Source organism: Sinocyclocheilus grahami, unplaced genomic scaffold (assembly GCF_001515645.1).
Source record: "Sinocyclocheilus grahami isolate Dianchi unplaced genomic scaffold, SAMN03320097.WGS_v1.1 scaffold97.1, whole genome shotgun sequence".
NCBI lineage: Eukaryota > Metazoa > Chordata > Actinopteri > Cypriniformes > Cyprinidae > Sinocyclocheilus > Sinocyclocheilus grahami.
The window spans coordinates 298,016-322,578 of NW_015505276.1; the positions used below are offsets into that span (position 1 = coordinate 298,016).

Sequence of the window (24,563 nt, forward strand, 5' to 3'; positions counted from 1 at the left end):
TAACGTGAAGATAGCTATGCGAATGGTGAGAGTCCAACGCTATCTCACGACCAATTCGTAGGTATTTTACGAGGTGGCTAATTCGTACAGAATTTTGTACTATTTGTGTAGACCCCAGTGACGGGTAGGTTTGGGCGGGGTTAGGTGTGGGTCATTCGTACAAATTCATACGATTTAGCCACCTCGTAAAATATGTAGGCTTACGAATTGCCTTGAGATCGGGATGGAGAGTCTCACAACACAAATATTTGCAACTGTTTCATTCATTCTACAGAACTACCAGCCAATAAACATGGAAGTAATGATGTTTTATCTTGTGTTCAGGGCCGTATTAACCATTTGGGCTGGGCGGGGCTGAAGCCCCGGGGCCCGAGCAAGGAGGGGGTCCGTGATTGGCTGTGGAGTAAATTGACTGGCGCGCCGATCGCCAAAGTCACCACGCCCCCCTCTTATTAGAGCTGTTATTTAGTTGAGCTTTTCCGTAAATTCCATGCATTACCATTTGAGATTGAAGCTTAAAGTCTGAATTTGGTTTACCAAGCAAATGCATTTATTCTATTCTTGACAATGACATTTGAAAGACATGTGCACGTATCTATCAGGTGATTGCTGCCCAGCCTATGTCTGCATTCACCTCCACTCTTCACTTCGTTCTGGAGTAATCTGGAAATGTTCGCGCAAAGAACAATATTCTATAAGTAAAGATGTCAGAAATTCTGAGAGAGAGGGGCTCAAAAAATGAAAAATTTGAAATACAAACAACAGAAAAAAAACAAGTTAGTCAGTAAACTCCCCAGCTATCAGGTTATTACTAAAGCTGATAATGGAGTGGAAGTAACTTCAATCAACTGTTGTTGGAACAGCAAGTGAACCGGGCACATGGGAAAAAAACAGCTCATCGTCTACACAGATTTTAAGTTAGTTTGATTATTAACTGGATGTATATTGTTTTTGTGTTTTGAACAAACTCTATATATTCATTTAAGGATTGGGAGATAATCCGGTAGAAATGTATCAATCGTTTTGCGTGTCAAGATGTAGGCTAAGCTTATCATTTAAACGCGTTTTAAGCAGGTTTTAAAACAAATGGTTTAAACTGTTAATGAACATTAAGCAGTGGGGCAGAATTAATTATGGTTAATGCGTGCATTAAGACGATTTCAGTCTGATTCGCGCGGCGCGCACCTGCTCGTATTGCGACTGACTAAACTTTTTGCTCCTAGCGCTTAAACGTTCAAATACACAGTTATGTCAAAAATTCTCGTCTTTGCGAGTATCCTCGTAAACAGTTATTTGTGTCTTAAATGAGCGTTAATAGTTAAAGAGAAAGCATGTGTAGTGTTAGGCTATATGAGATTCTGGATTAGCCTCTATGATGAGATCTTAAAAGGATATTTCACCCAAAAATGAAGATAGCCTGTCATCATATACTTAAACTCAAATTGTTCTAAACCTCTATGAATTTCTTTGTTCTCCTCAACATAAAAAAAGATATTTTGAAAAATGATTGCATCCAGTTTCTGGTCCCCATTGACTCCAATATTGTATTCTTATTCATAAAGTCATGGGGGCCCAGCAACTGTCTGATTACCAGTATTGTTCCAAATATATTATTTTGCATTCAACAGCAGAAGGAATCTCATACAGGTTTAGAACAACAACAGAATGTTCATGTTTGGGTGAACTATTCCTCTTAAGCAGCCTAATGTTTTAAAACAAATGGTTTAAACTGTTAATGAACATTAAGCAGTGGGGCAGAATTAATTATGGTTAATGCGTGCATTAAGACGATTTCAGTCTGATTCGCGCGGCGCGCACCTGCTCGTATTGCGACTGACTAAACTTTTTGCTCCTAGCGCTTAAACGTTCAAATACACAGTTATGTCAAAAATTCTCGTCTTTGCGAGTATCCTCGTAAACAGTTATTTGTGTCTTAAATGAGCGTTAATAGTTAAAGAGAAAGCATGTGTAGTGTTAGGCTATATGAGATTCTGGATTAGCCTCTATGATGAGATCTTAAAAGGATATTTCACCCAAAAATGAAGATAGCCTGTCATCATATACTTAAACTCAAATTGTTCTAAACCTCTATGAATTTCTTTGTTCTCCTCAACATAAAAAAAGATATTTTGAAAAATGATTGCATCCAGTTTCTGGTCCCCATTGACTCCAATATTGTATTCTTATTCATAAAGTCATGGGGGCCCAGCAACTGTCTGATTACCAGTATTGTTCCAAATATATTATTTTGCATTCAACAGCAGAAGGAATCTCATACAGGTTTAGAACAACAACAGAATGTTCATGTTTGGGTGAACTATTCCTCTAAAGCAGCCTAATATAGCTGCTGTTGCCATTTGTGTCGATAATGTAAATCAAACATCAGAAAGAAAATCACTTACTGTCCTTGACTGAATCACTTTTGTAAAATAAATAAGAATGAATGTATATTGAATATATACAGAGAAGACCATTCAGTCTATTTGTCAATTTTTTTCATACATCATAATATTATTCAGTGCTTTCAAGTTTTTCAAGTATTTCTTATGATCTTTGTTCTGTTGTAGCTTAATTTGTGACTGTTTACTTGTCTTCAGTAAGCTTACTTTTACTTAGGCTAGTATTATTTTTTGTGATATTGAAACTGGTAACAAAAATGATGAAATTTCATTGCATCAAGAATTTTGATGTGGGATAAAAATCCTATTTAAAGCTTTATATATATATATATCATTATTGTGATGGGGGGCCTTGCAGTAAGTCATAGCCCCGGGGCCCAGTGCAGTCTTAATGCGGCCCTGCTTGTGTTGACACAAATCAAACATGAATTACCAACCACACAAACAAACAAGCAAATAAATACACTTTAAAAACCTTTAAATAAACAAGCATATATTTCTAAATAATTTCTCAACCTAAGCATAAGTGGAGGCAGAGGTGTAAAGCACTAGAGTAATTGAACTTTATTGGTCCGCTTAGTGCTTTTGAGGGTTTTACAAGTTGTGGCAATTTAAGTCCTTCAACGTATACAAGAGCATAATTCACTGATCATAAATATAGCCACTTATTAAAAATATATAGTTATTTTTTTTCGTCAAGAAAATAAAAATAACGTTGCGTACTTTTTTACACTTGCAAATATAAGTATTAATAAACTAGCTCCTCTAAGAACAAATAAATGTGGAAACGTTTACTTCCGCTTTTGAAATCTAACAAATTAGGCGTTTCTCACTGGGTAAATCTATTTTGAAAAGCTTTTAAAAAAAAGCTATTTTTCAGCGTTCTATAGGCTACGTAGTTTTTTTATTAATTATTTTATTTACATTATATTTTAACAAAGGGGTTAAAACATGGATTAGTATTATTATACTAATAATTACATATATTATATACATATAATAGTGTATAATACTAAAGTGTTTTAAGTGTTCAGTTTTTCTTTTTTTAATTGAAGACTTGAAGTGACTGCTTAGATTGTGAATCAACTCTTTTACCATCATAACACCCATTGTTAAAGTAACGGACTATTCTTTAAATCAAATAGCCTAACAATTATAAAAGTATTCAATCAAATTCATTTGAATAAAACTTGAAATAGGCCTGAAGCTATCTGTCCTTATTAAAGTTATATTGATAGTCTCCTATTAATAAAAGAGGTGATCAGATAAGGTTATGCACGAACTTGGTGCCTATTTTAATAAAAGATGATCAGTTATAGGTTATACCAAAGGCTTGTGTTTTGTTTTTAAATCAAAAGCTGGCTGCAGATACACAATTTGTGAATTCATGCGAATATATAAAAAAGCACAGGAGACACTGCATATTGAATAATGAAACCTTTATTTGCTTCAACTCAGAAGAACATATTCTTTTGTCTAAGCATCAGATGATCCTCTGTGTAACAGTCTAAGCAGGGGTTGTTTCTATTGGTACTGTCTTTGAAGGGAGGAGATCACGACGGCGAGGAACTTCTGAAAAGCGGCCTGGACCTCAGGGGTGAATGCAGCGCCCAGTTGTGCAGCAACAACGACGGTCAGGCAGTCACCCAAAAGCTGTGGGAGGACACAAGTGTAGTGTCATAGACAGAAGGGATGAACACTGGAGTCAGAACAAGGCTTGGTAATAAACATTTATTGTGAATCAACTCTTTTACCATCATAACACCCATTGTTAAAGTAACGGACTATTCTTTAAATCAAATAGCCTAACAATTATAAAAGTATTCAATCAAATTCATTTGAATAAAACTTGAAATAGGCCTGAAGCTATCTGTCCTTATTAAAGTTATATTGATAGTCTCCTATTAATAAAAGAGGTGATCAGATAAGGTTATGCACGAACTTGGTGCCTATTTTAATAAAAGATTATCAGTTATAGGTTATACCAAAGGCTTGTGTTTTGTTTTTAAATCAAAAGCTGGCTGCAGATACACAATTTGTGAATTCATGCGAATATATAAAAAAGCACAGGAGACACTGCATATTGAATAATGAAACCTTTATTTGCTTCAACTCAGAAGAACATATTCTTTTGTCTAAGCATCAGATGATCCTCTGTGTAACAGTCTAAGCAGGGGTTGTTTCTATTGGTACTGTCTTTGAAGGGAGGAGATCACGACGGCGAGGAACTTCTGAAAAGCGGCCTGGACCTCAGGGGTGAATGCAGCGCCCAGTTGTGCAGCAACAACGACGGTCAGGCAGTCACCCAAAAGCTGTGGGAGGACACAAGTGTAGTGTCATAGACAGAAGGGATGAACACTGGAGTCAGAACAAGGCTTGGTAATAAACATTTTGTAATCTGGGTGTCATCTTACCCTGAAGTTGTCAGGATCTACGTGGAGCTTCTCGGAGTGCAGCACACTCAGTTCAGCATAAGCGGCTTTGATGTTGTCCATGTTCTTCACGGCTCTGTCCAGGCCATGCAGCACGACTTTACCGTGAGCAGCAACCATGGGGTTTCCCATGATGGCAGCGGCATTGTACAGGTTTCCAAAGTTGCCGAAGTACCGCAGTATTCAATCAAATTCATTTGAATAAAACTTGAAATAGGCCTGAAGCTATCTGTACTTATTAAAGTTATATTGATAGTCTCCTATTAATAAAAGAGGTGATCAGATAAGGTTATGCACGAACTTGGTGCCTATTTTAATAAAAGATTATCAGTTATAGGTTATACCAAAGGCTTGTGTTTTGTTTTTAAATCAAAAGCTGGCTGCAGATACACAATTTGTGAATTCATGCGAATATATAAAAAAGCACAGGAGACACTGCATATTGAATAACGAAACCTTTATTTGCTTCAACTCAGAAGAACATATTCTTTTGTCTAAGCATCAGATGATCCTCTGTGTAACAGTCTAAGCAGGGGTTGTTTCTATTGGTACTGTCTTTGAAGGGAGGAGATCACGACGGCGAGGAACTTCTGAAAAGCGGCCTGGACCTCAGGGGTGAATGCAGCGCCCAGTTGTGCAGCAACAACGACGGTCAGGCAGTCACCCAAAAGCTGTGGGAGGACACAAGTGTAGTGTCATAGACAGAAGGGATGAACACTGGAGTCAGAACAAGGCTTGGTAATAAACATTTTGTAATCTGGGTGTCATCTTACCCTGAAGTTGTCAGGATCTACGTGGAGCTTCTCGGAGTGCAGCACACTCAGTTCAGCATAAGCGGCTTTGATGTTGTCCATGTTCTTCACGGCTCTGTCCAGGCCATGCAGCACGACTTTACCGTGAGCAGCAACCATGGGGTTTCCCATGATGGCAGCGGCATTGTACAGGTTTCCAAAGTTGCCGAAGTACCGCTGGGTCCAAGGGTAAACGATAAGACATCTACAAGCCAGAATGAAGAGAAAGAGCATCGTATTAGAGCACAGTAAAGAAACTAGATGCCCGCTTTAAGTTACTATAACTGCCGGGACTCAATACCTTGCCAGAGATTGCTGACCAACGACGTCGTAGTTCATCTTGGAGAAGATGTCCTGAATGGTGGCCCTCTCAAATTCTGTCCACGCAACCATGTTTCCGACTTTAGATGTTCAGACAAAGTGCCTTAAACAGAAGCTAAAGAGTGCTGTGAAGAGAGTTTCATTGCGGTACTTAAATGCGCTTCATCACTCCACCCCTTGGCAGGCTATTGGGTGACATGTTTGTGGGTTGGATCAACCACGTCCACCCAAAAGATGCATATCATAGCCTACTTTTCTCTTCTGCAAAGACTAAACCTAAGTAGTTAATTCTAACAACGTTTTGCTGAGATTAAAAATATGGAAACAACAATAGGCCTAATGAGACTATATGAATTCTGTTTATAACTTATTTTAATATGGCAGCGTTTTTACTGAACAATTGTTGTAGGCTAATCGGATGATATCGATTGCATATAGACATAAATAATATAATAAAAATGATAGAATATTTTTATACATAGGGAATTCTGAACAGTTAAATTTGACTTAATGTGTGACAAGAGAAACCCTTTTTCTCATTTAGAAAAATTGCTTTTCTCCCCCGTGAGAGCTGCGAGCTGCGATGTAGGCTATTTACCAAATCGAGCACATGACTTCTGTATTTGACATTTCAGGTTCCTAAATCGAAATCGAATCTGAATAATTGTTAGTCGAAAATTCATTTGTTAGTCGAAAATTCAATTTAGGCTACTAAAAAGTATATTGTGCAACGTGCGTAGAACTTTTTTACAGTACCAAATATGCACGGAATTTAATTTTTTTGGTTTAAAATAATATTCTGATTGTATTCTAGGCAGGCGAGGGAATGTGTAATATAACAGTCCTAGAACCTTAAAGTCTGGCTTCACAGAACGACGTCTTTTAGCGACCCCTGCTGTCCACAAGTCTTAAATTGGCTAATAGAGGCCTGACAAACTTAAACAGAACCAGTCCACCACTTTAACCGACAAGGGGCGCTAGTGTCTATCAAGTTCAATTTAAGTGTGCTTAACTGGCATGACAAAAGCTGCACATTTGTATTGTGTACAAAATGTGTGCAATGTAAAGTATGACGGTGCAAATACTTAATGTTTACACAGAAAAAGTGGTGCCAAATTAAATAAAATGAAATAAAAGATTAAAATAAAATGTGTAAAATATTAACAGGATAACAGAACAAACAAAAAAGTAGCCTAATATAAGTTATACAGTTTTGCGACATATGAGGGAAACATCAAGTCAGGGCGGATCATTCACTGTCTCTTATATTGTGGTGCTGCTAACACACAGCTGTCCCTATGTTCTTCTATCAGGAAGGGCAGTTATTTATTGTTTGACAGTGTTTCGAATGTGAGGTATATGCACTTTATTTTTTGATAGACCATTGTCCGAATATCTGTGCATTTTGTGTATTGTTATAGAAAGTGCAGCTCTGTCTCAGTTTTGTTTTGATCACAGTCACAGATAATAGCCTATGTACTATTTTGATGTGAGGCAGAGTGTAACAGCTCTTGTGAGGGAGTCTGCAGGGTTCATATTTCATATAGGGTCTTTTTCATAGCTAATGTTTTGTAAAGGATGTTTTAAAATAGTTGTCGAATTAAAAGAGTTTTAAAAGTTCCTCTCTGTTTCAATTCCATTTTTATTTGATGAACATTCTGAATTTGGTATCTAATGGAGATATTGGAATATGCAAATAAAATAGCCTAGCCTACCTTTTATTATATAGGCTAAATAGATGCCTACATTTGTATTATTATTTATTTTAAAGTCATTTAGCAGACGCTTTTATCCAGAAGCAATCAATTGTAGTATTAAAACAATTAAAACCAGATCCAAAACTAAAACCTAAAACTTTATAAATACTACCATACACATTTTAAAAATAAAGAGATTAAATAAAAATGACAAATGCATACAACAAAATTTCAAAACTTAACATTTAAATGAAAAACGAAAAAATAAAGCTAAAAACAAAAATATTAAAGAATAAAAGGTATAAGAGTATAATAATGATTCTAACATAACACTAAGCCAAACACCAAAAAAAAAAAAAACGACATATATGTGTATGTACAATCACACACACATACATATATATATATAAACTAAAAGCTAAAACTTTATAAATACTACCATACACATTTTAAAAATAAAGAGATTAAATAAAAATGACAAATGCATACAACAAAATTTCAAAACTTAACATTTAAATGAAAAACGAAAAAATAAAGCTAAAAACAAAAATATTAAAGAATAAAAGGTATAAGAGTATAATAATGATTCTAACATAACACTAAGCCAAACACCAAAAAAAAAAAAAACGACATATATGTGTATGTACAATCACACACACATACATATATATATATATAAATATATACATACGTACACATTTATAAATTCAATATATATATTATTTCATTTCCATTTATTTTGTGGAAGTATTAAAATAACTCAAATTAAATAAAACTAATTTAATAAAAGACCTATACAGACATAATAAATTCAGACATAATTGAACTAAAATTAAAATAAATAACAAATACAAATAATACAAATCAAGCGACAGTAGTTTATAAAAAAAACTATTTTATTTATAAAAACTGAAACAGAAGAGAAACAAGTAGTAGGAAAGAGGAGAAATAAAAAGTGATACTTTTATTATACTTAATTCAGATATGACATATTATAACCATACAGTAACCCACATGAAAAAATACTATAGTAATTTACAGTAAATAGTACTATAGTGTTTTTGAACCATACTATAGCAAAGTACTTGAATTAATTTGTTGTGGTAATATAACAACTATAGTACTATAAACAAATTATTTTACCCAATACTGTACTAAGTTTTCTACAACTATAGGGTATATTTTACTACAATACACTACAGTAGTAAAAACTAAAGCATTTATTACAGTACTATAGTTAATACTACAGTATGCCATAGCATTCATTAACAAAGTGTTGTAAATAGTAGCCTATAATATATACAGTATAATATGCTTTACTACTGCATGGTTCAAAAACACCATAGCATTTAGCCTACTATAAATTATTATAGTATTTTATTTTCACGTGGGTTGAAATAATTTCCCAAAATCATTAACGTTATCCTCAGTTATCAGAGCAGAGATATTCAATACAAAACAACTGTGCGAAACAAAACAAAACATCAGAGTAACTGTTCACTGAATAACGATGATGATTTATTGTGTAAAACTCTTTAACATGGTAATAATATAATAGCTAACGCAGATTACTGCAGGACGTTGTTTACGTCTTTCAGTGTTTCAGGATGTTAAATAATGATAAAAAGACGTTACTTACAATTATTATATAGTCTACACACTTATAACCTTTCTCAATGTCACTGTTAGGCTTATGTGAGCCTAATACAAGTAGGCCTACAGGTGCATCTCAATAAATTAGAATTTTGTGGAAAAGTTCATTTATTTCAGTAATTCAACTCAAATTGTGAAACTCGTGTATTAAATAAATTCAATGCACACAGACTGAAGTAGTTTAAGTCTTTGGTTCTTTTAATTTTGGCTCACATTTAACAAAAACCCACCAATTCACTATCTCAACAAATTAGAATATGGTGACATGCCAATCAGCTAATCAACTCAAAACACCTGCAAAGCTTTCCTGAGCCTTCAAAATGGTCTCTCAGTTTGGTTCACTAGGCTACACAATCATGAGGAAGACTGCTGATCTGACAGTTGTCCAGAAGACAATCATTGACACCTTTCACAAGGAGGGTAAGCCACAAACATTCATTGCCAAAGAAGCTGGCTGTTCACAGAGTGCTGTATCCAAGCATGTTAACAGAAAGTTGAGTGGAGGAAAAAAGTGTGGAAGCAAAAGATGCACAACCAACCGAGAGAAACGCAGCCTTATGAGGATTGTCAAGCAAAATCGATTCAAGAATTTGAGTGAACTTCACAAGGAATGGACTGAGGCTGGGGTCAAGGCATCAAGAGCCACCACACACAGACATGTCAAGGAATTTGGCTACAGTTGTCGTATTCCTCTTCCATACCACCTCAGCAGTGCCACAAACTGATCACCTTCATGCCACGCCGAATTGAGACAGTAATTAACGCAAAAGGAGCCCCTACCAAGTATTGAGTACATCTACAGTAAATTAACATACTTTCCGGAAGGCCAACGATTCACTAAAAATGTTTTTTTTGTTATTGGTCTTATGAAGTATTCTAATTTGTTGAGATAGTGAATTGGTGGGTTTTTGTTAAATGTGAGCCAAAATCATCACAATTAAAAGAACCAAAGACTTAAACTACTTCAGTCTGTGTGCATTTAATTTATTTAATACACGAGTTTCACAATTTGAGTTGAATTACTGAAATAAATGAACTTTTCCACGACATTCTAATTTATTGAGATGCACCTGTATATGATAATTTTATCATACTTTAAACCTTTTTGGCTGTTTAGCGTGCGCCCACTAGGCATCCGGCGTAAAACATGTGCCAAATCGGTTGTGCGAATCAGTCCGCTGTGGCGACCCCTGATAAAGGGAGCAAGCCGAAGGAAGAGCGAGAGAGAGCGTGCGCCCACTAGGGGCAATGAATTACGTGTCCAATGGCGCGAAAGAAATGTACTCAGTGTAGTTCAGTACGCTAGAGGGCTTTGTTGTGTCGGTAAAAAGTTCAGCGAATCAGCGATTCCACACACACACACACACACACACACACACAGGCACGTGCACACATAGACATCAAAGGGGGCTTGAGCACCTGCCCTTTTTCCTCGAGAGAAAGTGTCCTTTTTTCTGGGGAGTTTTTTTTTTTTTTAAATAAATGAATATATGTATTATGTGTGTGTTTTTCTGTTTGCGCACAGCTTTCCCTGTCAAACAAATAAAAAAAATCAAAATCGGGTCGGGAAATTCTGAGACTGTCGGGTTCCGATGCCTTTCTCCCCCCAGGCTCAGGCGCAGCACAGCAGTGTAGCACACATTGATCGCACACATAGACATCAAAGGGGACTTGAGCACCTGCCCTTTTTCCTCGAGAGAAAGTTTTTTTTTTTTTTAATTTTTTTAAATAAATGAATATATGTATTATGTGTGTGTTTTTCTGTTTGCGCACAGCTTTCCCTGTCAAACAAATAAAAAAAATCAAAATATCAGAGGTCGGGTCGGGAAATTCTGAGACTGTCGGGTTCCGATGCCTTTCTCCCCCCAGGCTCAGGCGCAGCACAGCAGTGTAGCACACATCAGTTTGTGTGTGTGTGTGCATGGTACAGTAAGTGTAATTATAACAACATTGTGAACTGATTATTTTGACATCTGTTGAAAAATGAAACAACATGAAACAATTGGGTGAGTGTGAGGGAATTAATATAAATTGGTAAGTAAGTCAGAGTTGTGTTAATATATTTAAAGTTTTGTTTAGAAAAGTGCCCTTTTTTCCACTTGAGCCCCTGCCCCTCAAAATGTCTGTGCACGTCCCTGAATCCAAAAACACTACAGACAAGGCAGGGGTGTGTGAGACAGTGTGTGGGGGGTGGGGGTGGTGAGCTATTCATACACATGTGAGCACAAACACAAACACACACAAGCACACACACTCTCCCACCACACACTCGAACACAATCATGAACACATATATCTGCACTCATACATGGATACATGCCTACAATTTTATATGACCTAATAAATAAATAGACTGTAAGCAGTGAAATAAAGGATACAATCTGAAGACTATTTAATATTTCTGGTTAATAAATCCATTGAAGTGTAAATTATTTCATAATTTGAATAAAACATACAAAATAAGGCAGAATCTATATATAGGCCCACAGGCAGAATTATACCCTTTAGTGCATGACGTCCACTGTGGGCTGATATATTTTCTGAAACAGAAAAAAAAATGTACAAGAAAAATATTGTTAAAATCTGGATGAAACTATTTCTGACATTTAGCTGAAAAATCTGAGAAATAGTTTTTTTGAGAATAAAAGGATTTAACACTTATTCCTGAGGTACTTGGTTGGTGGTTGGGACATGATGCTATCTTAAATGGTTCAAAATGGCTTCCAAATATCTGTCCGCTGTAGTGACCACTAGGCCTATGCATCAGAGTATTAAGCCCACAGCCTGCGCCAACCATTCTCGTGTTCCGCAATATAAGTTTAGTTAGCCTGGTTAACAAATAAATGTACAACATTTAGAAAATACTTTGCTTGACGTAAGCTACCTAGCTGGGTTATCTGTAGGTTTATTTCGCCATTTCAGATATTCATAAAAATTGTGCGAGCCGAATATTTAAAATATTTAACATCCTTTCTTAAGACTAAATCACCTACCGTGCAGAAAAAGAAAAGAAAAGAAAGAAACACATCTTTCAGATATCTTTACAATATTGAGCAATTTAATACTTATTTTCTCTGTAGGCTCAAAAACATTTTTGATACGTTCAAGAGAGAAAAGGGTGTTCACTGTCTGAATTATGTGATAAATCGTGATAACGCAGAAATATATATATATATATATATATAAATATAATCTCTCAAGCCCTAGTTGGCATAATTTCTTTTGAAAACAGGAACTAGGCAATTGCGTCTAATTTGTTGTCCCCTTTGTCTTGTTGGAAATTTATTAGAAAAACCCAAACTTTTTTTTAAATCCCTGAACTGTGTAAAATAATTTTAAGTATTGTTGCTGCAACCTGTCCCACTACACAGTAAGTTGTAACGCTAAAAAAAACATTTTACCATTTTAATGAAAGAAATTTATAGTGGTTAATAAATGAACCATATCCTCATGTTAAAAAAAACAGCACACACAAAAACAGTATAGACAAAAACAAAGAGAGAGAGAAAGAAAAACACCCATAAAGCATAGACATTTGAAGTATAACTATAAAACAAAGTTTACTAGACACTTTTACCATTGTGGCAAATGTAGCCATAAACACTGTCCTGTTTTGTTCCATCTTTGTGGGTCAGGTAGGCTATAGAAACTGTTAACCCTCTCTGTTCAGCTCTGATAATTTAATGAAATTTCGACATGTCTATGATGAAAAGCTTATGTGGATTTTATATATCGAAATGTTGATTTAGGCGCTATTTTTTTTTTAAGTTCTTTATCCCCCTTGTTGTTTCTTGTAAAAATCTTAATATTTGTACACAGACAACTTCTGCTTTGACCTCAGGGGAATTGAGTTGGAGAATGCGTTCATGTATAATAGTTATTTCACGGCTGTAGCTCATTTTTAATAGCTTAAATTCATCCCCGGTCTATTCATAATATGCCTGCAACAGAATTCCTTTGAATTAGTTTGAATTTCATAATTCATCAATTTTAGATAATGTTTTGTTTAAAGCTGTGGAGCAAAAAAAGTACAGCAAAATTTTTCTAAAATTGTAGTTAAATTACAGATATACCTTATGTCAAAACTTTTAGGTAATTAAAGGCAAAAACAGAGGCAAAATAATTGATTTTTAAAAGTGCACCTTTCTAAGCATTTTAAATTGACTTTGAAAACATGAGTTTTTTCATATTTGTAATGCAAAACCTTAATGAAACCCGTCAAAAATCATATTTATCATTGTTCTGACTCTATGCAAAGACTCTCGGACACAGCAAATATTATACGGAAACCAATGATTTTACAGTGGTTTGATATTTGAATATCGATTTTTAGACTAATCATGAACCGTGTTGACTCAAGTTCACACACATAATGGTTATTTTAAAAACCCATTACTTGTACTTTGAGCATATAAATGCAGCTTTGGTGAGTTTATTTGCAAAGGGACACAACAAATGTGGAAGCAAAATGGCTTTATCAAATAAACAATATAGGCCTATTCTTTTCCACAATAAAAAATAACTTAAATTAAATATTAAATGACAAGATTAAAAATGATTGCACAACCAATCAGGTGACCATATATGCACACAAAAAAAGAGTTCAGGGTTTATGTAAAAGTAAGTGAATTTTGAGTAATTTCGAATTTTAAAAAAAAGTTGGAAAAAAATTATTCATTTTGGATGTCACAGTAAGAATCAAATGTAAGGCTTGCAGTTTATCCTGACAAAAGGTTTAGGAAACATTTATGGTCGATTCAAATATAAGAGATAAAAATAAGACATGACTCATTTAATTCTCTGCCTTTTATTGAGAAATTTTATTCAGACATCACACTTGAGTTGGTTAGGGGTGCCGCACAGTGTCGCGTATGAATGCCCACCGGAAGTTTAGCGGTACCTCTCAGCGAGAGCCAGAGCCAAGTTCTGAAAAAACTTGTCAAGTGACATGTGAACCTCTGGGGTGAAGTCTGCTGGGTAGAGCATGCCGATGACCACGATGACATTGTGTGCGAGGATCTAGAAAAGGAATACACAGAAACACAATACAATGAATATACCATGTCCATGATGGGAAGTCTTAAATCACACCATAGGTAGCCTATGTTTTGTCATGTTGTACCTTGAAGTTGACCGGGTCAACACGCAGCTTGAAAGCATGAAGTTCGCTCAGGGCCATCAGACCTCCCACAAGGTCGTCTATTTTTGAAATGGCATCGCCGACTGCTCCCATGATAACCTTGCCATGCTTCTTCACAGGAGCAGACCCAGGGCTCAGGTCAGCCCAGTGAGAGAAGTAGATCTTGGTCTGAGGGTAGACGGTCAGCATTCTGAAAGGAAGTATTAACATGGATCATTTCGGTGATCTAAACATTAGCTAGGCTATATTTTACTCGAATAAATCAAAACTTTAACTTCTTTATATTATTTTGCAAAGTTACAAGTTTCTACATAGATCTGTAGCCTATAGGAAGACAGTAATTCAGTATTACCTGCCGAGGGCTTCCGCGCCGATTTCATCGGATTTGGAGCTGATCTTAGCCCATAGTGCCTTCACAACAGCCTTGTCCTTATCAGTGAGACTCATTGCTGCGTCTTCTTTTTCTCAAGTTAGATTGTCTTCAGAAAAAGATGTTGACGAAAACAGAATTTTGCCCCACTTTTTATATAAAACCAAGGAAGGGCACACCCGTCAAATCGGTCCAAACCACACCCCTTAAACGCTTTACTGCTGATCCCCAACGTGTGTTGTCCAATCAAAACCGTGCCAATTGTGTGCTTCTTGTTTAATTGAGATAACGATTTTCTTTTCACAACCTTCAGGCGCTTAAGTAGCCTATGCAAACGAAATAATTTTTTATTCCCACTTAATCCCCATTTTAAACGTATGAATCAGAATTAATGTTCAAATGAACTGAACCCACTCGTGTAGCCTAATAGGCTATTTATTTATTTTTATTTTATTCAATTTTATTTGCTTTAAAACGTTAATAAACGGTGGCTGAACTCTCGGAAAAGATGACATGTTATTAATGACATGACAAGATGGCATGAAATTAATTTCGAGTAATAAAGTTTATTTGAAAATCATCATTAACTGAAAACGCTTGTAACATAATTGCATTTGTCTGGCCATATATTGTAATTAAAATACCTATTTGCAACGGTGCTTTTGCTTTTTCACAAAATGACATTTAATTGTAATGAACCCTTACATGCTTTTTTTTACATGTTTATTTTATATATTTGATCAACAACAATTTGTTGGCAGAAAAAAAGCTTACTCATGTTTAAGACATCTCACAAAACAATTTCTTTTGGACGGTGTCCGATCAGAGATGTCCAGACATGTATACGCGTCACCTGCTCGGAGAAATTACCCAATAAGACTTTGCATCTTGTTATGGGCGGAGACATCACACATCAATAAATTGTACTCCGGTTTCTGAATTTCTACTAGTGATTCCTACTGGACTTAAACAAGTGCCTAAGGACATCCTAAAACGTAGACATGGTTGAGTGGACAGATGCTGAGCGAAGTGCCATCATTGGCCTGTGGGGAAAGCTCAATCCCGATGAACTCGGACCTCAGGCCCTGGCCAGGTATCATTGCAGCACATTCTTTAATAGACACATTCTCCGTGTTAGATGATGTCAGTTGCGCAGTTTATTCTTAATGACTCTGTTTATTTAAGGTGTCTGATCGTGTATCCCTGGACTCAGAGATATTTCTCCACCTTTGGAAACCTGTCAAGCCCCGCTGCGATCATGGGTAACTCCAAGGTGGCAGGTCACGGGAGGACTGTGATGGGAGGTCTGGAGAGAGCCATCAAGAACATGGATAACATCAAGGCCACCTATTCGGCACTCAGTGTGATGCACTCTGAGAAATTGCATGTGGATCCCGACAACTTCAAAGTAGGTTTGCGAAAATAAAACTAATATTTGCATGATGTAAATATAGAAAACTGTTGTGCTCATATTATGTTGAATAATCTTTATCGAAAAACAGCCACCTAATAGATCTCTTGCTCTACAGCTTCTGGCTGATTGCATCACCGTGTGCGCTGCCATGAAGTTTGGCCCCTCTGGTTTCAATGCTGACGTCCAGGAGGCCTGGCAGAAGTTTCTGAGTGTCGTCGTTTCCGCTCTTGGTAGACAGTACCACTAGATTCTCATCACCAATGAACACCAGCTGTATTGCAGAAGATTGCGGGAGCTGTTCACACAAAGATCTAACTCTTATAAAATAAGATCAATAAAATATTGTTAAAAGCACTTTAAAGTTGTTTGCTTCCATTTATTCCAGAAAACACTGACCAGCAGTTTATATGACCAAAAGAAAACTCTTAAAAAAGAAACATGTTCTAGTTGACAACTTAGGAAAAGAATCCTGTTCTTAACTTTTAGCAAGTTTTTCGACTTGACTTAATGAGTCAGCAACCAGTAAGCCTTTCAAAAACAGTTATGATAGATTTGCACACTGTGGGTGTTAACCGCTTGAATTCATTGATAAAAGAAATAAAATGTATCACAACCTCCAGTGGCTCTAGTATCAAAATAAGCTGGCACTCTTCGTTATTTTTATAAATATATAATTGTTTTAGTCAGTTAGTTTCTTTGTTTGCAAATTTACTTAGGCCTATATACTCTCTTATACAAAAATAAAAACAAGTTCCATGCTGAGTTATACTGAGCCAACTCTTTGAGTTAACTTGTTAAACTTTTGCTGCTGTTTTTTCCCAACTTGACAATTTTGTTTTGACATAGCCTAACTTTTGACTCCATTAATTACGGACTGATACTAAGATATAAAAAAAGAATCGAATGTTAAGATGACATTTAAATAAACTGCGCAACAATATTCACTGGCGTGTGTCTTGCAGCCTGTCACTAGAGCTGGAGCAGGAGCAACATTTTAATAGATCTATTATATTTCCTGAGCTGTTGCCCGAGGTCATTAATGCTGTTACCGTAAATCCTGACAGTGCTACTGCAACAATGCAAATTCACTTGTAGGTTTATGCTTTATAGTACTTTGGTATACTATTCTGCTCTTGGCTCTTCCCTTATATCCATTAGGCTTGAACGCGCCCCTGCATAGATTTGCTTACAATGCGACCGAGTGGTGAATTGGTCTATATTATTTTCACAATGTTGTTGGAATTTGTTTGTGGTAAAAGAAACTGGGGACTGTATGTTTTCGTTGTTACTTTATTACCTGTCTTTTTGTGTAGTGTTATATTTACAACAGAAATTACTTGGGTAAAACCATGGGGACCCCGCATCCTTTGTGCTTTAGTTTTAAATAGCCTAGATATAATTTTTAATACAGGAGATGTTTAAATAAAAAAGGTTATAATCCATAAATCCTAAAAGTTATAATCCATAAATTGTCGTTTCCATGATTGTCCAGCTCCTATGCTGTCAATATAAAAAGGCACATTAGACTGTGCCTTTAATCAATTGCCATTAGGCACACTCTCAAAAAAAAAAAAGATGGGTCCCGGTGGCCATAACTATGTACTCACTTCAGAAAATAAGTACAATACTTATTGTATTCATGTTGTATTTCAAAACACTTTTGCTGCTATTGAGGTGGGAAACGGGTAAGGTTGGGGACAGGTTTGGTGGTATAGGTAGGTTTAAGGGTGGGTTAAGGTGTAAGGGATGGGTCAACAGTGTAATTATAAATGTAATTACAGAAATTAATTACAGATGTAATTACATGCAGGTATTTTGGGAACTTTATTTTAATGTGTCCTTGTTACACGTACTTACTATTGTAATAACAATAAATTATGCATAATTACACGCAACTAACTCTAAACCAAACCCTCATTCTAACCCTAACCATACAGTAAATGCAATACATTAATATGCAATTAATATTACTCAGCACTTAAACGTATATCTTCAAACTTCTCTCCTCTTCCCCATTAAGTAACAGAGATATTGAATTTATAATCCATATTGTTTGAATTTTTGTTTAATCATTACTTGGGTTTATGCATAAACATATACCCCCAAAAAATTAAGCTATGATGCCATGACTTTATATCACTTTTTCATTTTAAGTAATGTAGGAAATATGCTTCAAAGACTGGGGGAAAAAATCTGTAAATTACTTGCTGATGTGCAAGAAAACCAGCCATGTATTGGACCCGGAAATAACGTCTCTCTCTCTCTCTCTCTCTCTCTCTCTCTCTCTCTCTATATATATATATGTATGTATTAGTGCTGTCAATCGATTAAAAAAAATTAGCAAATTAATCTCACATTTTTCTGAAATTAATCGCTATTAATCGCAATTAATCCCACCTAACATTAAAGTTTTTAAATATACATTTATATTGCAATAATTTCTCTATATATATATATATATATATGTATTAGTGCTGTCAATCGATTAAAAAAAATTAGCAAATTAATCTCACATTTTTCTGAAATTAATCGCGATTAATCGCAATTAATCCCACCTAACATTAAAGTTTTTAAATATACATTTATATTGCAATAATTTTGCAAATTAATGTACAAACAACATAAATACAGTATATTTTTATATTTGTTTAATTGCGTCTTTTTTATGACTGAAGGTCAGTATCAATGATACCAATACTGATTTCGCTATAAAATTGCCCCCCCCCCCCCTATTTAACCCTTTGCTTGAACCACTCAACCACCATTAACTATAGCCATTCAACATTACAGTATAATTGAGAGCTACCAATTTTAACACTTATTAGACTTTAAAAAATAACTTCTAATTTAAGTGAACTTAAAACAATCTTCACATAAACCCATTATAATAAATGTCATATTTACCTATGCCCTGCAGCAGAAATATACATAAATTTAAATTTAAATGATCAAACACTAAATTCTAAATTAAATATAGATGAATCCTTAAAGCTATAAAAGTTTTTCTTTCCTCTTTTTTTTCTTTTGTTCTTTGATTAAGGTGATTGTTCTTTGATTTTGGTTCTTTGACATCACAGCAGCTGGTTATTGTTTTGGCTGCTATTTCTTTAAGAGCTGCCGCTGCTGAACGTGAGGCGGATCTTACACGCATCATAATTTCTCTCAACTCTTTTGACCTTTTCTGACCCACTTCAGGTCTTAAAGTCTCTATTAATGAGCCGACGAGTTAAATCGGGTGTGCATTTTTGGGAAACGCACGTGAAACAATAACGAACGATCGTAAAATGACTCGTAGAAAACGCTCTTAAGAGCGAAGACCAATCGTTATCGAGAAACGCAGCCCTGGGCCCAAAGATGCACTTAACACAATCGCACGTAGCCGTGTTTTAAGTGCTACTTAGGAGTCGCTATCCGTTTGTCAAGTGCTGAAATGTCACCTTATAGAATGGCTCGTAATTGTAGTAGCCTACACGCTCGCTTATTGAAATGTTAACTCGGATATCATAACTATTATATTATATTATATTATTATATTTATACCTATAATATTATACTTTACATAATAATATAGCCTATAATATACTTTATATAAAAATGTATATTATAGTATATAATATCTATATAGACTCTAAAAAATGCTGGGTTGTTTCAACCCAACTTTGGGTCAAATATGGACTAACCCAACCGTTGGGTTAAATTTTTACATTAAATTTTTAACCCAAAAGTTGGGTTAGTCCATATTTGACCCAAAGTCAAACTTGGCCACATGTCACGTCACTTTCACATTACTTCTTTTTATTCATTTTTTTGTTAATTTCATTAATAAATTAATTTAAAAAAAACCCGAGTAATAAAGTGTACAATAAAGCACAATCAAAACTTTATGTTATAATCATATTGCACTTGAATAAAGTTAAAGGTGTAATTTTCCGATTGTCCTGCAGGAGACCGCATAAATCTGTCTTCGTACGATGCACTTAGGGCTTTACGATTACTCGAGAGCACTAGTAGATCTACGGTGATTTTCAAGAGCTACTTAAGTTACGATGCTTTTGGGAAACAGACAGTAATATTAAGATCAGTCGTACGATCGTTTTTACGAACTTCTGCTTTATGAACTTAGGCTTATACGAAGCTTTTGGGAAACGCAGTCCTGGTTAGTTTAGGTTTAGGGTAGGAGTGGGGTTAGGTGCTCCAAATAAAGTATACATTTATATAAAATAATTTTTATTTTATTATTATTTTTTTTTACAAATGCATGCAAAACGTTAAATTAAATTAAGGCAAGCAATTGAATGCAATGGAGGACCCTGCACGTCGAAAAGTGAGGCTACCTTGTACCTTCCTTGGGGAACCTTGAGTGTCAAAAATCGACGCCAAGGGGTCCTGACTAAGCGAGTTGGAAGTGAGAACGTGTTGTTTCGTCGGAGGGAGTGTATCGTTGACCCAGCCACTAACCCAACAGCTGGGTAACAGAAAAACTACCCAGCACTAGAAATATTAAAATTTTTGAGTTGTAACTAAACAATGTTGTTTAAAAGAAATTAAATGACATCGATTATCGATTACTGACAGGTCATCAAGGTGCTAAAACATTAAATAAGAGTATAGGTTAACAGATTACCACCGAGAAGCCATAATAAAATGAAAAATATAAAGACTCGTGGTTTAATGTCCAATGAACAATGAAAAGTGTCTGTTTGTCCCTATATAGCCTACTGATTTGGTTCATATCGACTGGAAAAACAGGAAGAAGAAACCTTTTTGATTGTTATAGATTGTATTAACTGCATCTGATATTTTAGCTTTATCATTTGAAGTGCCTCTGTATGCAGATGCACGAGAAGCCCCGGAATGATGAGTTTATCTGTATTTATCAGCGAGGGCTGCAGACAGAGCCGCAAGGAACTTGTCCACGGCCACGTGCACTTCTGCGGTGAAGTCAGCGGGGAAATGAACTGCAAGAGTCACGAGGATGTTATGGGACAGAATCTGAAAAAACAACCCAAAAAGTAGTAAATGAACAGTTAATGCACTATGAATGAATAATTCACATTCTATTTCATATTTTTGATATCTCACATTTAACTCAGTAAAGTGCTCCATACCATGATTTAGGTGTGTCACATTAGGTTAACACCTTAAAAGTAGGCCTACTCAAGTAGGCTAAACGAATTGAAACATTGCACAAACAGCACATTAGCAAGTATCTTACCTTGAAGTTTACTGGATCTAGGTGAACCTTGGCATGGAGATCACTCAAGGAGCTCAGTCCACCAATAAGATCATCCATTTTGACCACAGCATCAGTGATGGCTGCCATCGCATTCTGTGGGAAGGAGAAAAATCAGTTTGTGTTTTTTTTTGGACAAAACTGTTTCTACGTTGATTTATAAGTCTCAAAAATGTATTTAAATGTGGAGCTCTTCCCAGAGCTTCTTGGCCTATGGCGTCGGCCTTACTAGAGATTTTACCCCAGAAGGCCTTGACCACATCTTTATCCTTAGCTGTCAAACTCATTTTCCGATCCTTGTTATTACAAGAGCAGAGTTTTAGGTGTAGGATAAGGGGTCTTTTATAACGTGCAGTGCTGCCACACCCAACAAGCACCAGCTCCACCTCTCAGACTTCAGCCAATAATTACAGACACATTTGGTCAAGTAATTAATTTTGCTGCTTTTATCATCTATCAAAACAGCAATGTAATATATCCTAAAATAATTATCAGAAATACAGTAGGCCTATTCTATCAAACATATTAATTTACTGAAGAATTGTGACAACTCTTACAGTTTAAAAAAAGTTACATAAATAATGTATTGAATGCCTTGGCTGTTTTTGTCTGAAATAATAATTATTAACAACAGATTTATCTGAACAATTTCTATTCAGTTTACTGCATGTATGACACATACTTTAGGATCACCTAAAGGGTGGCGCAACTCAAAAAGAACATCCATGCTTATCACAGTTTATTCAGAACATTTTGAAATGGGAGGAATATGTCTAAATGTCAAGATAAAGCCAAAAGAGATGTCACCCGTTCACCTATTAAAAATTTAAATGCGTTTGTTTTAGTTAATTTAACGTTAATTTCATATGGACGCCTATAGTGTCAATAGCTAATGTGGTTTGGATGTAGATAAATCCAGCATTCACACTTGTTGAAAAAGTAAAGAGATAATCACAATGGTGCACTCTCAGAAAAAAAAAGGTACAAAAGGTGTCACTGGGGCAGTACCTTTTCAAAAGGTACAATTGTGTACCTTTTAGGTACTAATATGTACACTTTAGTTACTAATATGTACCTTTAAGGTACAAATATGGACTCTTTAGGTACAAAGGTTTGCCTTTTTTTCTGAGAGTGTGGAGTGGTCAGATTCCGAGTGCAATACTATTGCGAGTGTCTGGGGCAAAATCAACGTCGGTGAAATCGGACAAGGTAATTTAACAGTGTGTAAATGATGATATACACAACATGTTGTTCATTCAGTGGTGCATTTTGAACAGACATTGGATTTATGTATTTTCATTGTTTCTCATGACAGGGTGCTGATTGTATATCCCTGGTTTGTATTTCGGTTCCTTTGGAAATCTATCCAGTGCGGCTGCAATCCTGGGCAATCCCAAGGTGTCAAACCATGGGAAAACTGTGCTAAATGCGTGAAGAACTTGGATGGCATCAAAGGCACCTACTCTTAGCTCAGCCAGCTGTACTGCGACAAACCTGTCCTGCTCGAGATCCCTGCCTCAATTCAATCATGATTCAATGCATTAAAGATGTCAAAATGTATGCCTACAGACTAATAAAGCACTTAATTAGTGGGATGGACTTTTAGTCTTTTATCAAGTCAGTTAAATGTGTAATAGGTGATTGTCTTCAGAAACATTTTTTGTTATGCTGGTTGAAAGTCTCTTCACATCCCGATAGCAATCATTAAGTTAAGTGGTCTAAATGTATTCATCTGTATTTATATATTTTGTGGAAGGCGTAGGACCAAGAAATGTTCGTCCAATCAAAACGCTCGGTCCGAGCGTTTTAATAAGCTTTCCTACCTGCCTGTCAACTTCTGTATCTGCATACCTCTGCGCACCCGGTTCGCGCAGACAGGACACGTCATCAGCGCGTTCACGCACGCTGTGCAGACAGAGTGAGAATGACAGGCAAACATCAACAACCCGATCTTCCTTCCTTCCTTAGCCTTTAACTAAGGACCGTCACATCAGAAAAACGCAGATGTTCTAGGAGTATTCGATCATTTCCTTTTACAAAGCCACTTAGCTTCGGAAATGGGTATACAACAAACCAAAAGAGAACCTGATTTTAACCGCTACAATAACCTAATTTATGTATAAATATTAGGTGATTCCATAGGCGTAATTTGCGGGTGGGACATGTCCCCACCACTTTTTGCCAGGGTCGATATTGTCCCTACCACTTTTAGAAAGTAATTGAAAAATATATTGCGGAAGGTAGGCTAAAGGGAAAACAAAATCAACAAATCATTCTTCATAATCTAATTAGGGTGCTAAAAAAATTTTTTTTGACTCATGCATGCATAACACGTGCAGTGCAATAACGATGTGATTTGCAGCTGTCGCACTTTTCGTAATGTCATTAGGCTACAGCATTTTATTTTAAAAATGGAGAGCTTCCTTGTGCTAAGTATAGGCCTGCCCTCTACTAAAGATTTTTCTAGTCAACTAGTCGCACGTTATATTAAATTGATTAATATAATAATATATTAATTATTAAATATATAATTTATAAGCGCCATACTTCAATATAGGCTATAGGCAGGCGTATTAGGCTAGAGCCTATTCCGCTCTCAAGCTCGCGCATAAAGCAATTGCCTCAAAGCACCGGCAAAGTGCATAAAGTCGCACTTCTGAAAAATAAAGTCAGAACTGCGAGATATAAACACAATTCAGACTTTTTTTGTCAGAATTGTGAGATATAAACTCGCAATTGTGAGATATAAACTCGCAATTCTGAGAACATATCAGTCTTTTTATCTCGCAATTGTGACTTAATATCGTGCCATTCCGATTTTATATCTCACAATTGCGAGTTTATATCTCACAATTCTGTGAACAAAAAGTCCGAATTGTGAGATAAAATGTCGCAATTACCTTTTTTTTTCTTTCTTTCTTTTAATTCAGTGGAGGAAACGGGCTTCCATAGAAACGGACTTCCATACCTTATGCTATGCTCTCTCTTTTTTTTTGATTCCTCAGTGTTTGCTAAATGTTCTGTAATTTATTAGTCATTATATAGCCTAATACAGCGTGTAGGCCATGCCTCATCTTATTCGTTTTTGTTAATAACGTTTTGTAAGCTAGTTTG

At 35.8% G+C, this 24,563-nt stretch overlaps 5 protein-coding genes across 5 annotated transcripts in view; 1 reads left to right on the forward strand and 4 right to left on the reverse strand.

Moving 5' to 3' along the window:
• Positions 1–4,577: 4,577 nt before the first annotated feature.
• LOC107587976 (hemoglobin subunit beta-2-like) lies at positions 4,578–5,008 on the reverse strand (the record flags this gene model as incomplete). Its single annotated transcript, XM_016275961.1, has 2 exons — positions 4,578–4,711; positions 4,814–5,008. Coding segments are annotated over 2 exons (324 nt in total), but the record flags the coding sequence as incomplete, so codon positions are not given.
• A 360-nt stretch (positions 5,009–5,368) lies between these two features.
• On the reverse strand, positions 5,369–6,168 carry LOC107588005 (hemoglobin subunit beta-2-like). Its single transcript, XM_016275987.1, has 3 exons — positions 5,924–6,168; positions 5,605–5,827; positions 5,369–5,502 (listed from the first exon to the last, which is right to left on the reverse strand). Exons 1-3 carry the CDS (start codon positions 6,013–6,015, stop codon positions 5,374–5,376), a joined length of 444 nt encoding a protein of 147 aa, XP_016131473.1. The 5' UTR covers positions 6,016–6,168; the 3' UTR covers positions 5,369–5,373.
• Positions 6,169–14,080: 7,912 nt separating this feature from the next.
• LOC107587926 (hemoglobin subunit alpha) lies at positions 14,081–14,942 on the reverse strand. Its single transcript, XM_016275888.1, has 3 exons — positions 14,785–14,942; positions 14,415–14,622; positions 14,081–14,311 (listed from the first exon to the last, which is right to left on the reverse strand). The coding sequence occupies exons 1-3, from the start codon at positions 14,877–14,879 to the stop codon at positions 14,183–14,185; spliced, it is 432 nt and encodes a 143-aa protein (XP_016131374.1). The 5' UTR covers positions 14,880–14,942; the 3' UTR covers positions 14,081–14,182.
• A 792-nt stretch (positions 14,943–15,734) lies between these two features.
• Positions 15,735–16,570, forward strand: LOC107587924 (hemoglobin subunit beta-like). The gene is made up of 3 exons (XM_016275886.1): positions 15,735–15,895; positions 15,988–16,210; positions 16,332–16,570. The coding sequence occupies exons 1-3, from the start codon at positions 15,804–15,806 to the stop codon at positions 16,461–16,463; spliced, it is 447 nt and encodes a 148-aa protein (XP_016131372.1). The 5' UTR covers positions 15,735–15,803; the 3' UTR covers positions 16,464–16,570.
• A 4,458-nt stretch (positions 16,571–21,028) lies between these two features.
• LOC107587977 (hemoglobin subunit alpha-1-like) overlaps positions 21,029–24,563 on the reverse strand; it is an 11,805-nt gene continuing 8,270 nt past the window's right edge. The window contains exons 2-4 of the mRNA XM_016275962.1: positions 21,641–21,745; positions 21,432–21,545; positions 21,029–21,208 (exon numbers count right to left, since the gene is read on the reverse strand). Coding sequence (XP_016131448.1) covers positions 21,080–21,208; positions 21,432–21,545; positions 21,641–21,736 — 339 coding nt within the window. The 5' untranslated portion in view covers positions 21,737–21,745 and the 3' untranslated portion in view covers positions 21,029–21,079. The remainder of the gene's footprint in view (positions 21,209–21,431; positions 21,546–21,640; positions 21,746–24,563) is intronic.

Coding starts and splice junctions, on each gene's coding strand:
- LOC107588005 (XM_016275987.1), bottom strand. CDS start 6,015: ATGGTTGCGTGGACAGAATTTGAGAGGGCCACCATTCAGGACATCTTC. Junction 5,828..5,923: donor GGTCAGCAATCTCTGGCAAG/GTATTGAGTCCC, acceptor TCTGGCTTGTAG/ATGTCTTATCGTTTACCCTT. Junction 5,503..5,604: donor TAGATCCTGACAACTTCAGG/GTAAGATGACAC, acceptor GTCCTCCCACAG/CTTTTGGGTGACTGCCTGAC.
- LOC107587926 (XM_016275888.1), bottom strand. CDS start 14,879: ATGAGTCTCACTGATAAGGACAAGGCTGTTGTGAAGGCACTATGGGCT. Junction 14,623..14,784: donor GGCGCGGAAGCCCTCGGCAG/GTAATACTGAAT, acceptor ACTTCCTTTCAG/AATGCTGACCGTCTACCCTC. Junction 14,312..14,414: donor TTGACCCGGTCAACTTCAAG/GTACAACATGAC, acceptor TTCCTTTTCTAG/ATCCTCGCACACAATGTCAT.
- LOC107587924 (XM_016275886.1), top strand. CDS start 15,804: ATGGTTGAGTGGACAGATGCTGAGCGAAGTGCCATCATTGGCCTGTGG. Junction 15,896..15,987: donor GGACCTCAGGCCCTGGCCAG/GTATCATTGCAG, acceptor TGTTTATTTAAG/GTGTCTGATCGTGTATCCCT. Junction 16,211..16,331: donor TGGATCCCGACAACTTCAAA/GTAGGTTTGCGA, acceptor CTTGCTCTACAG/CTTCTGGCTGATTGCATCAC.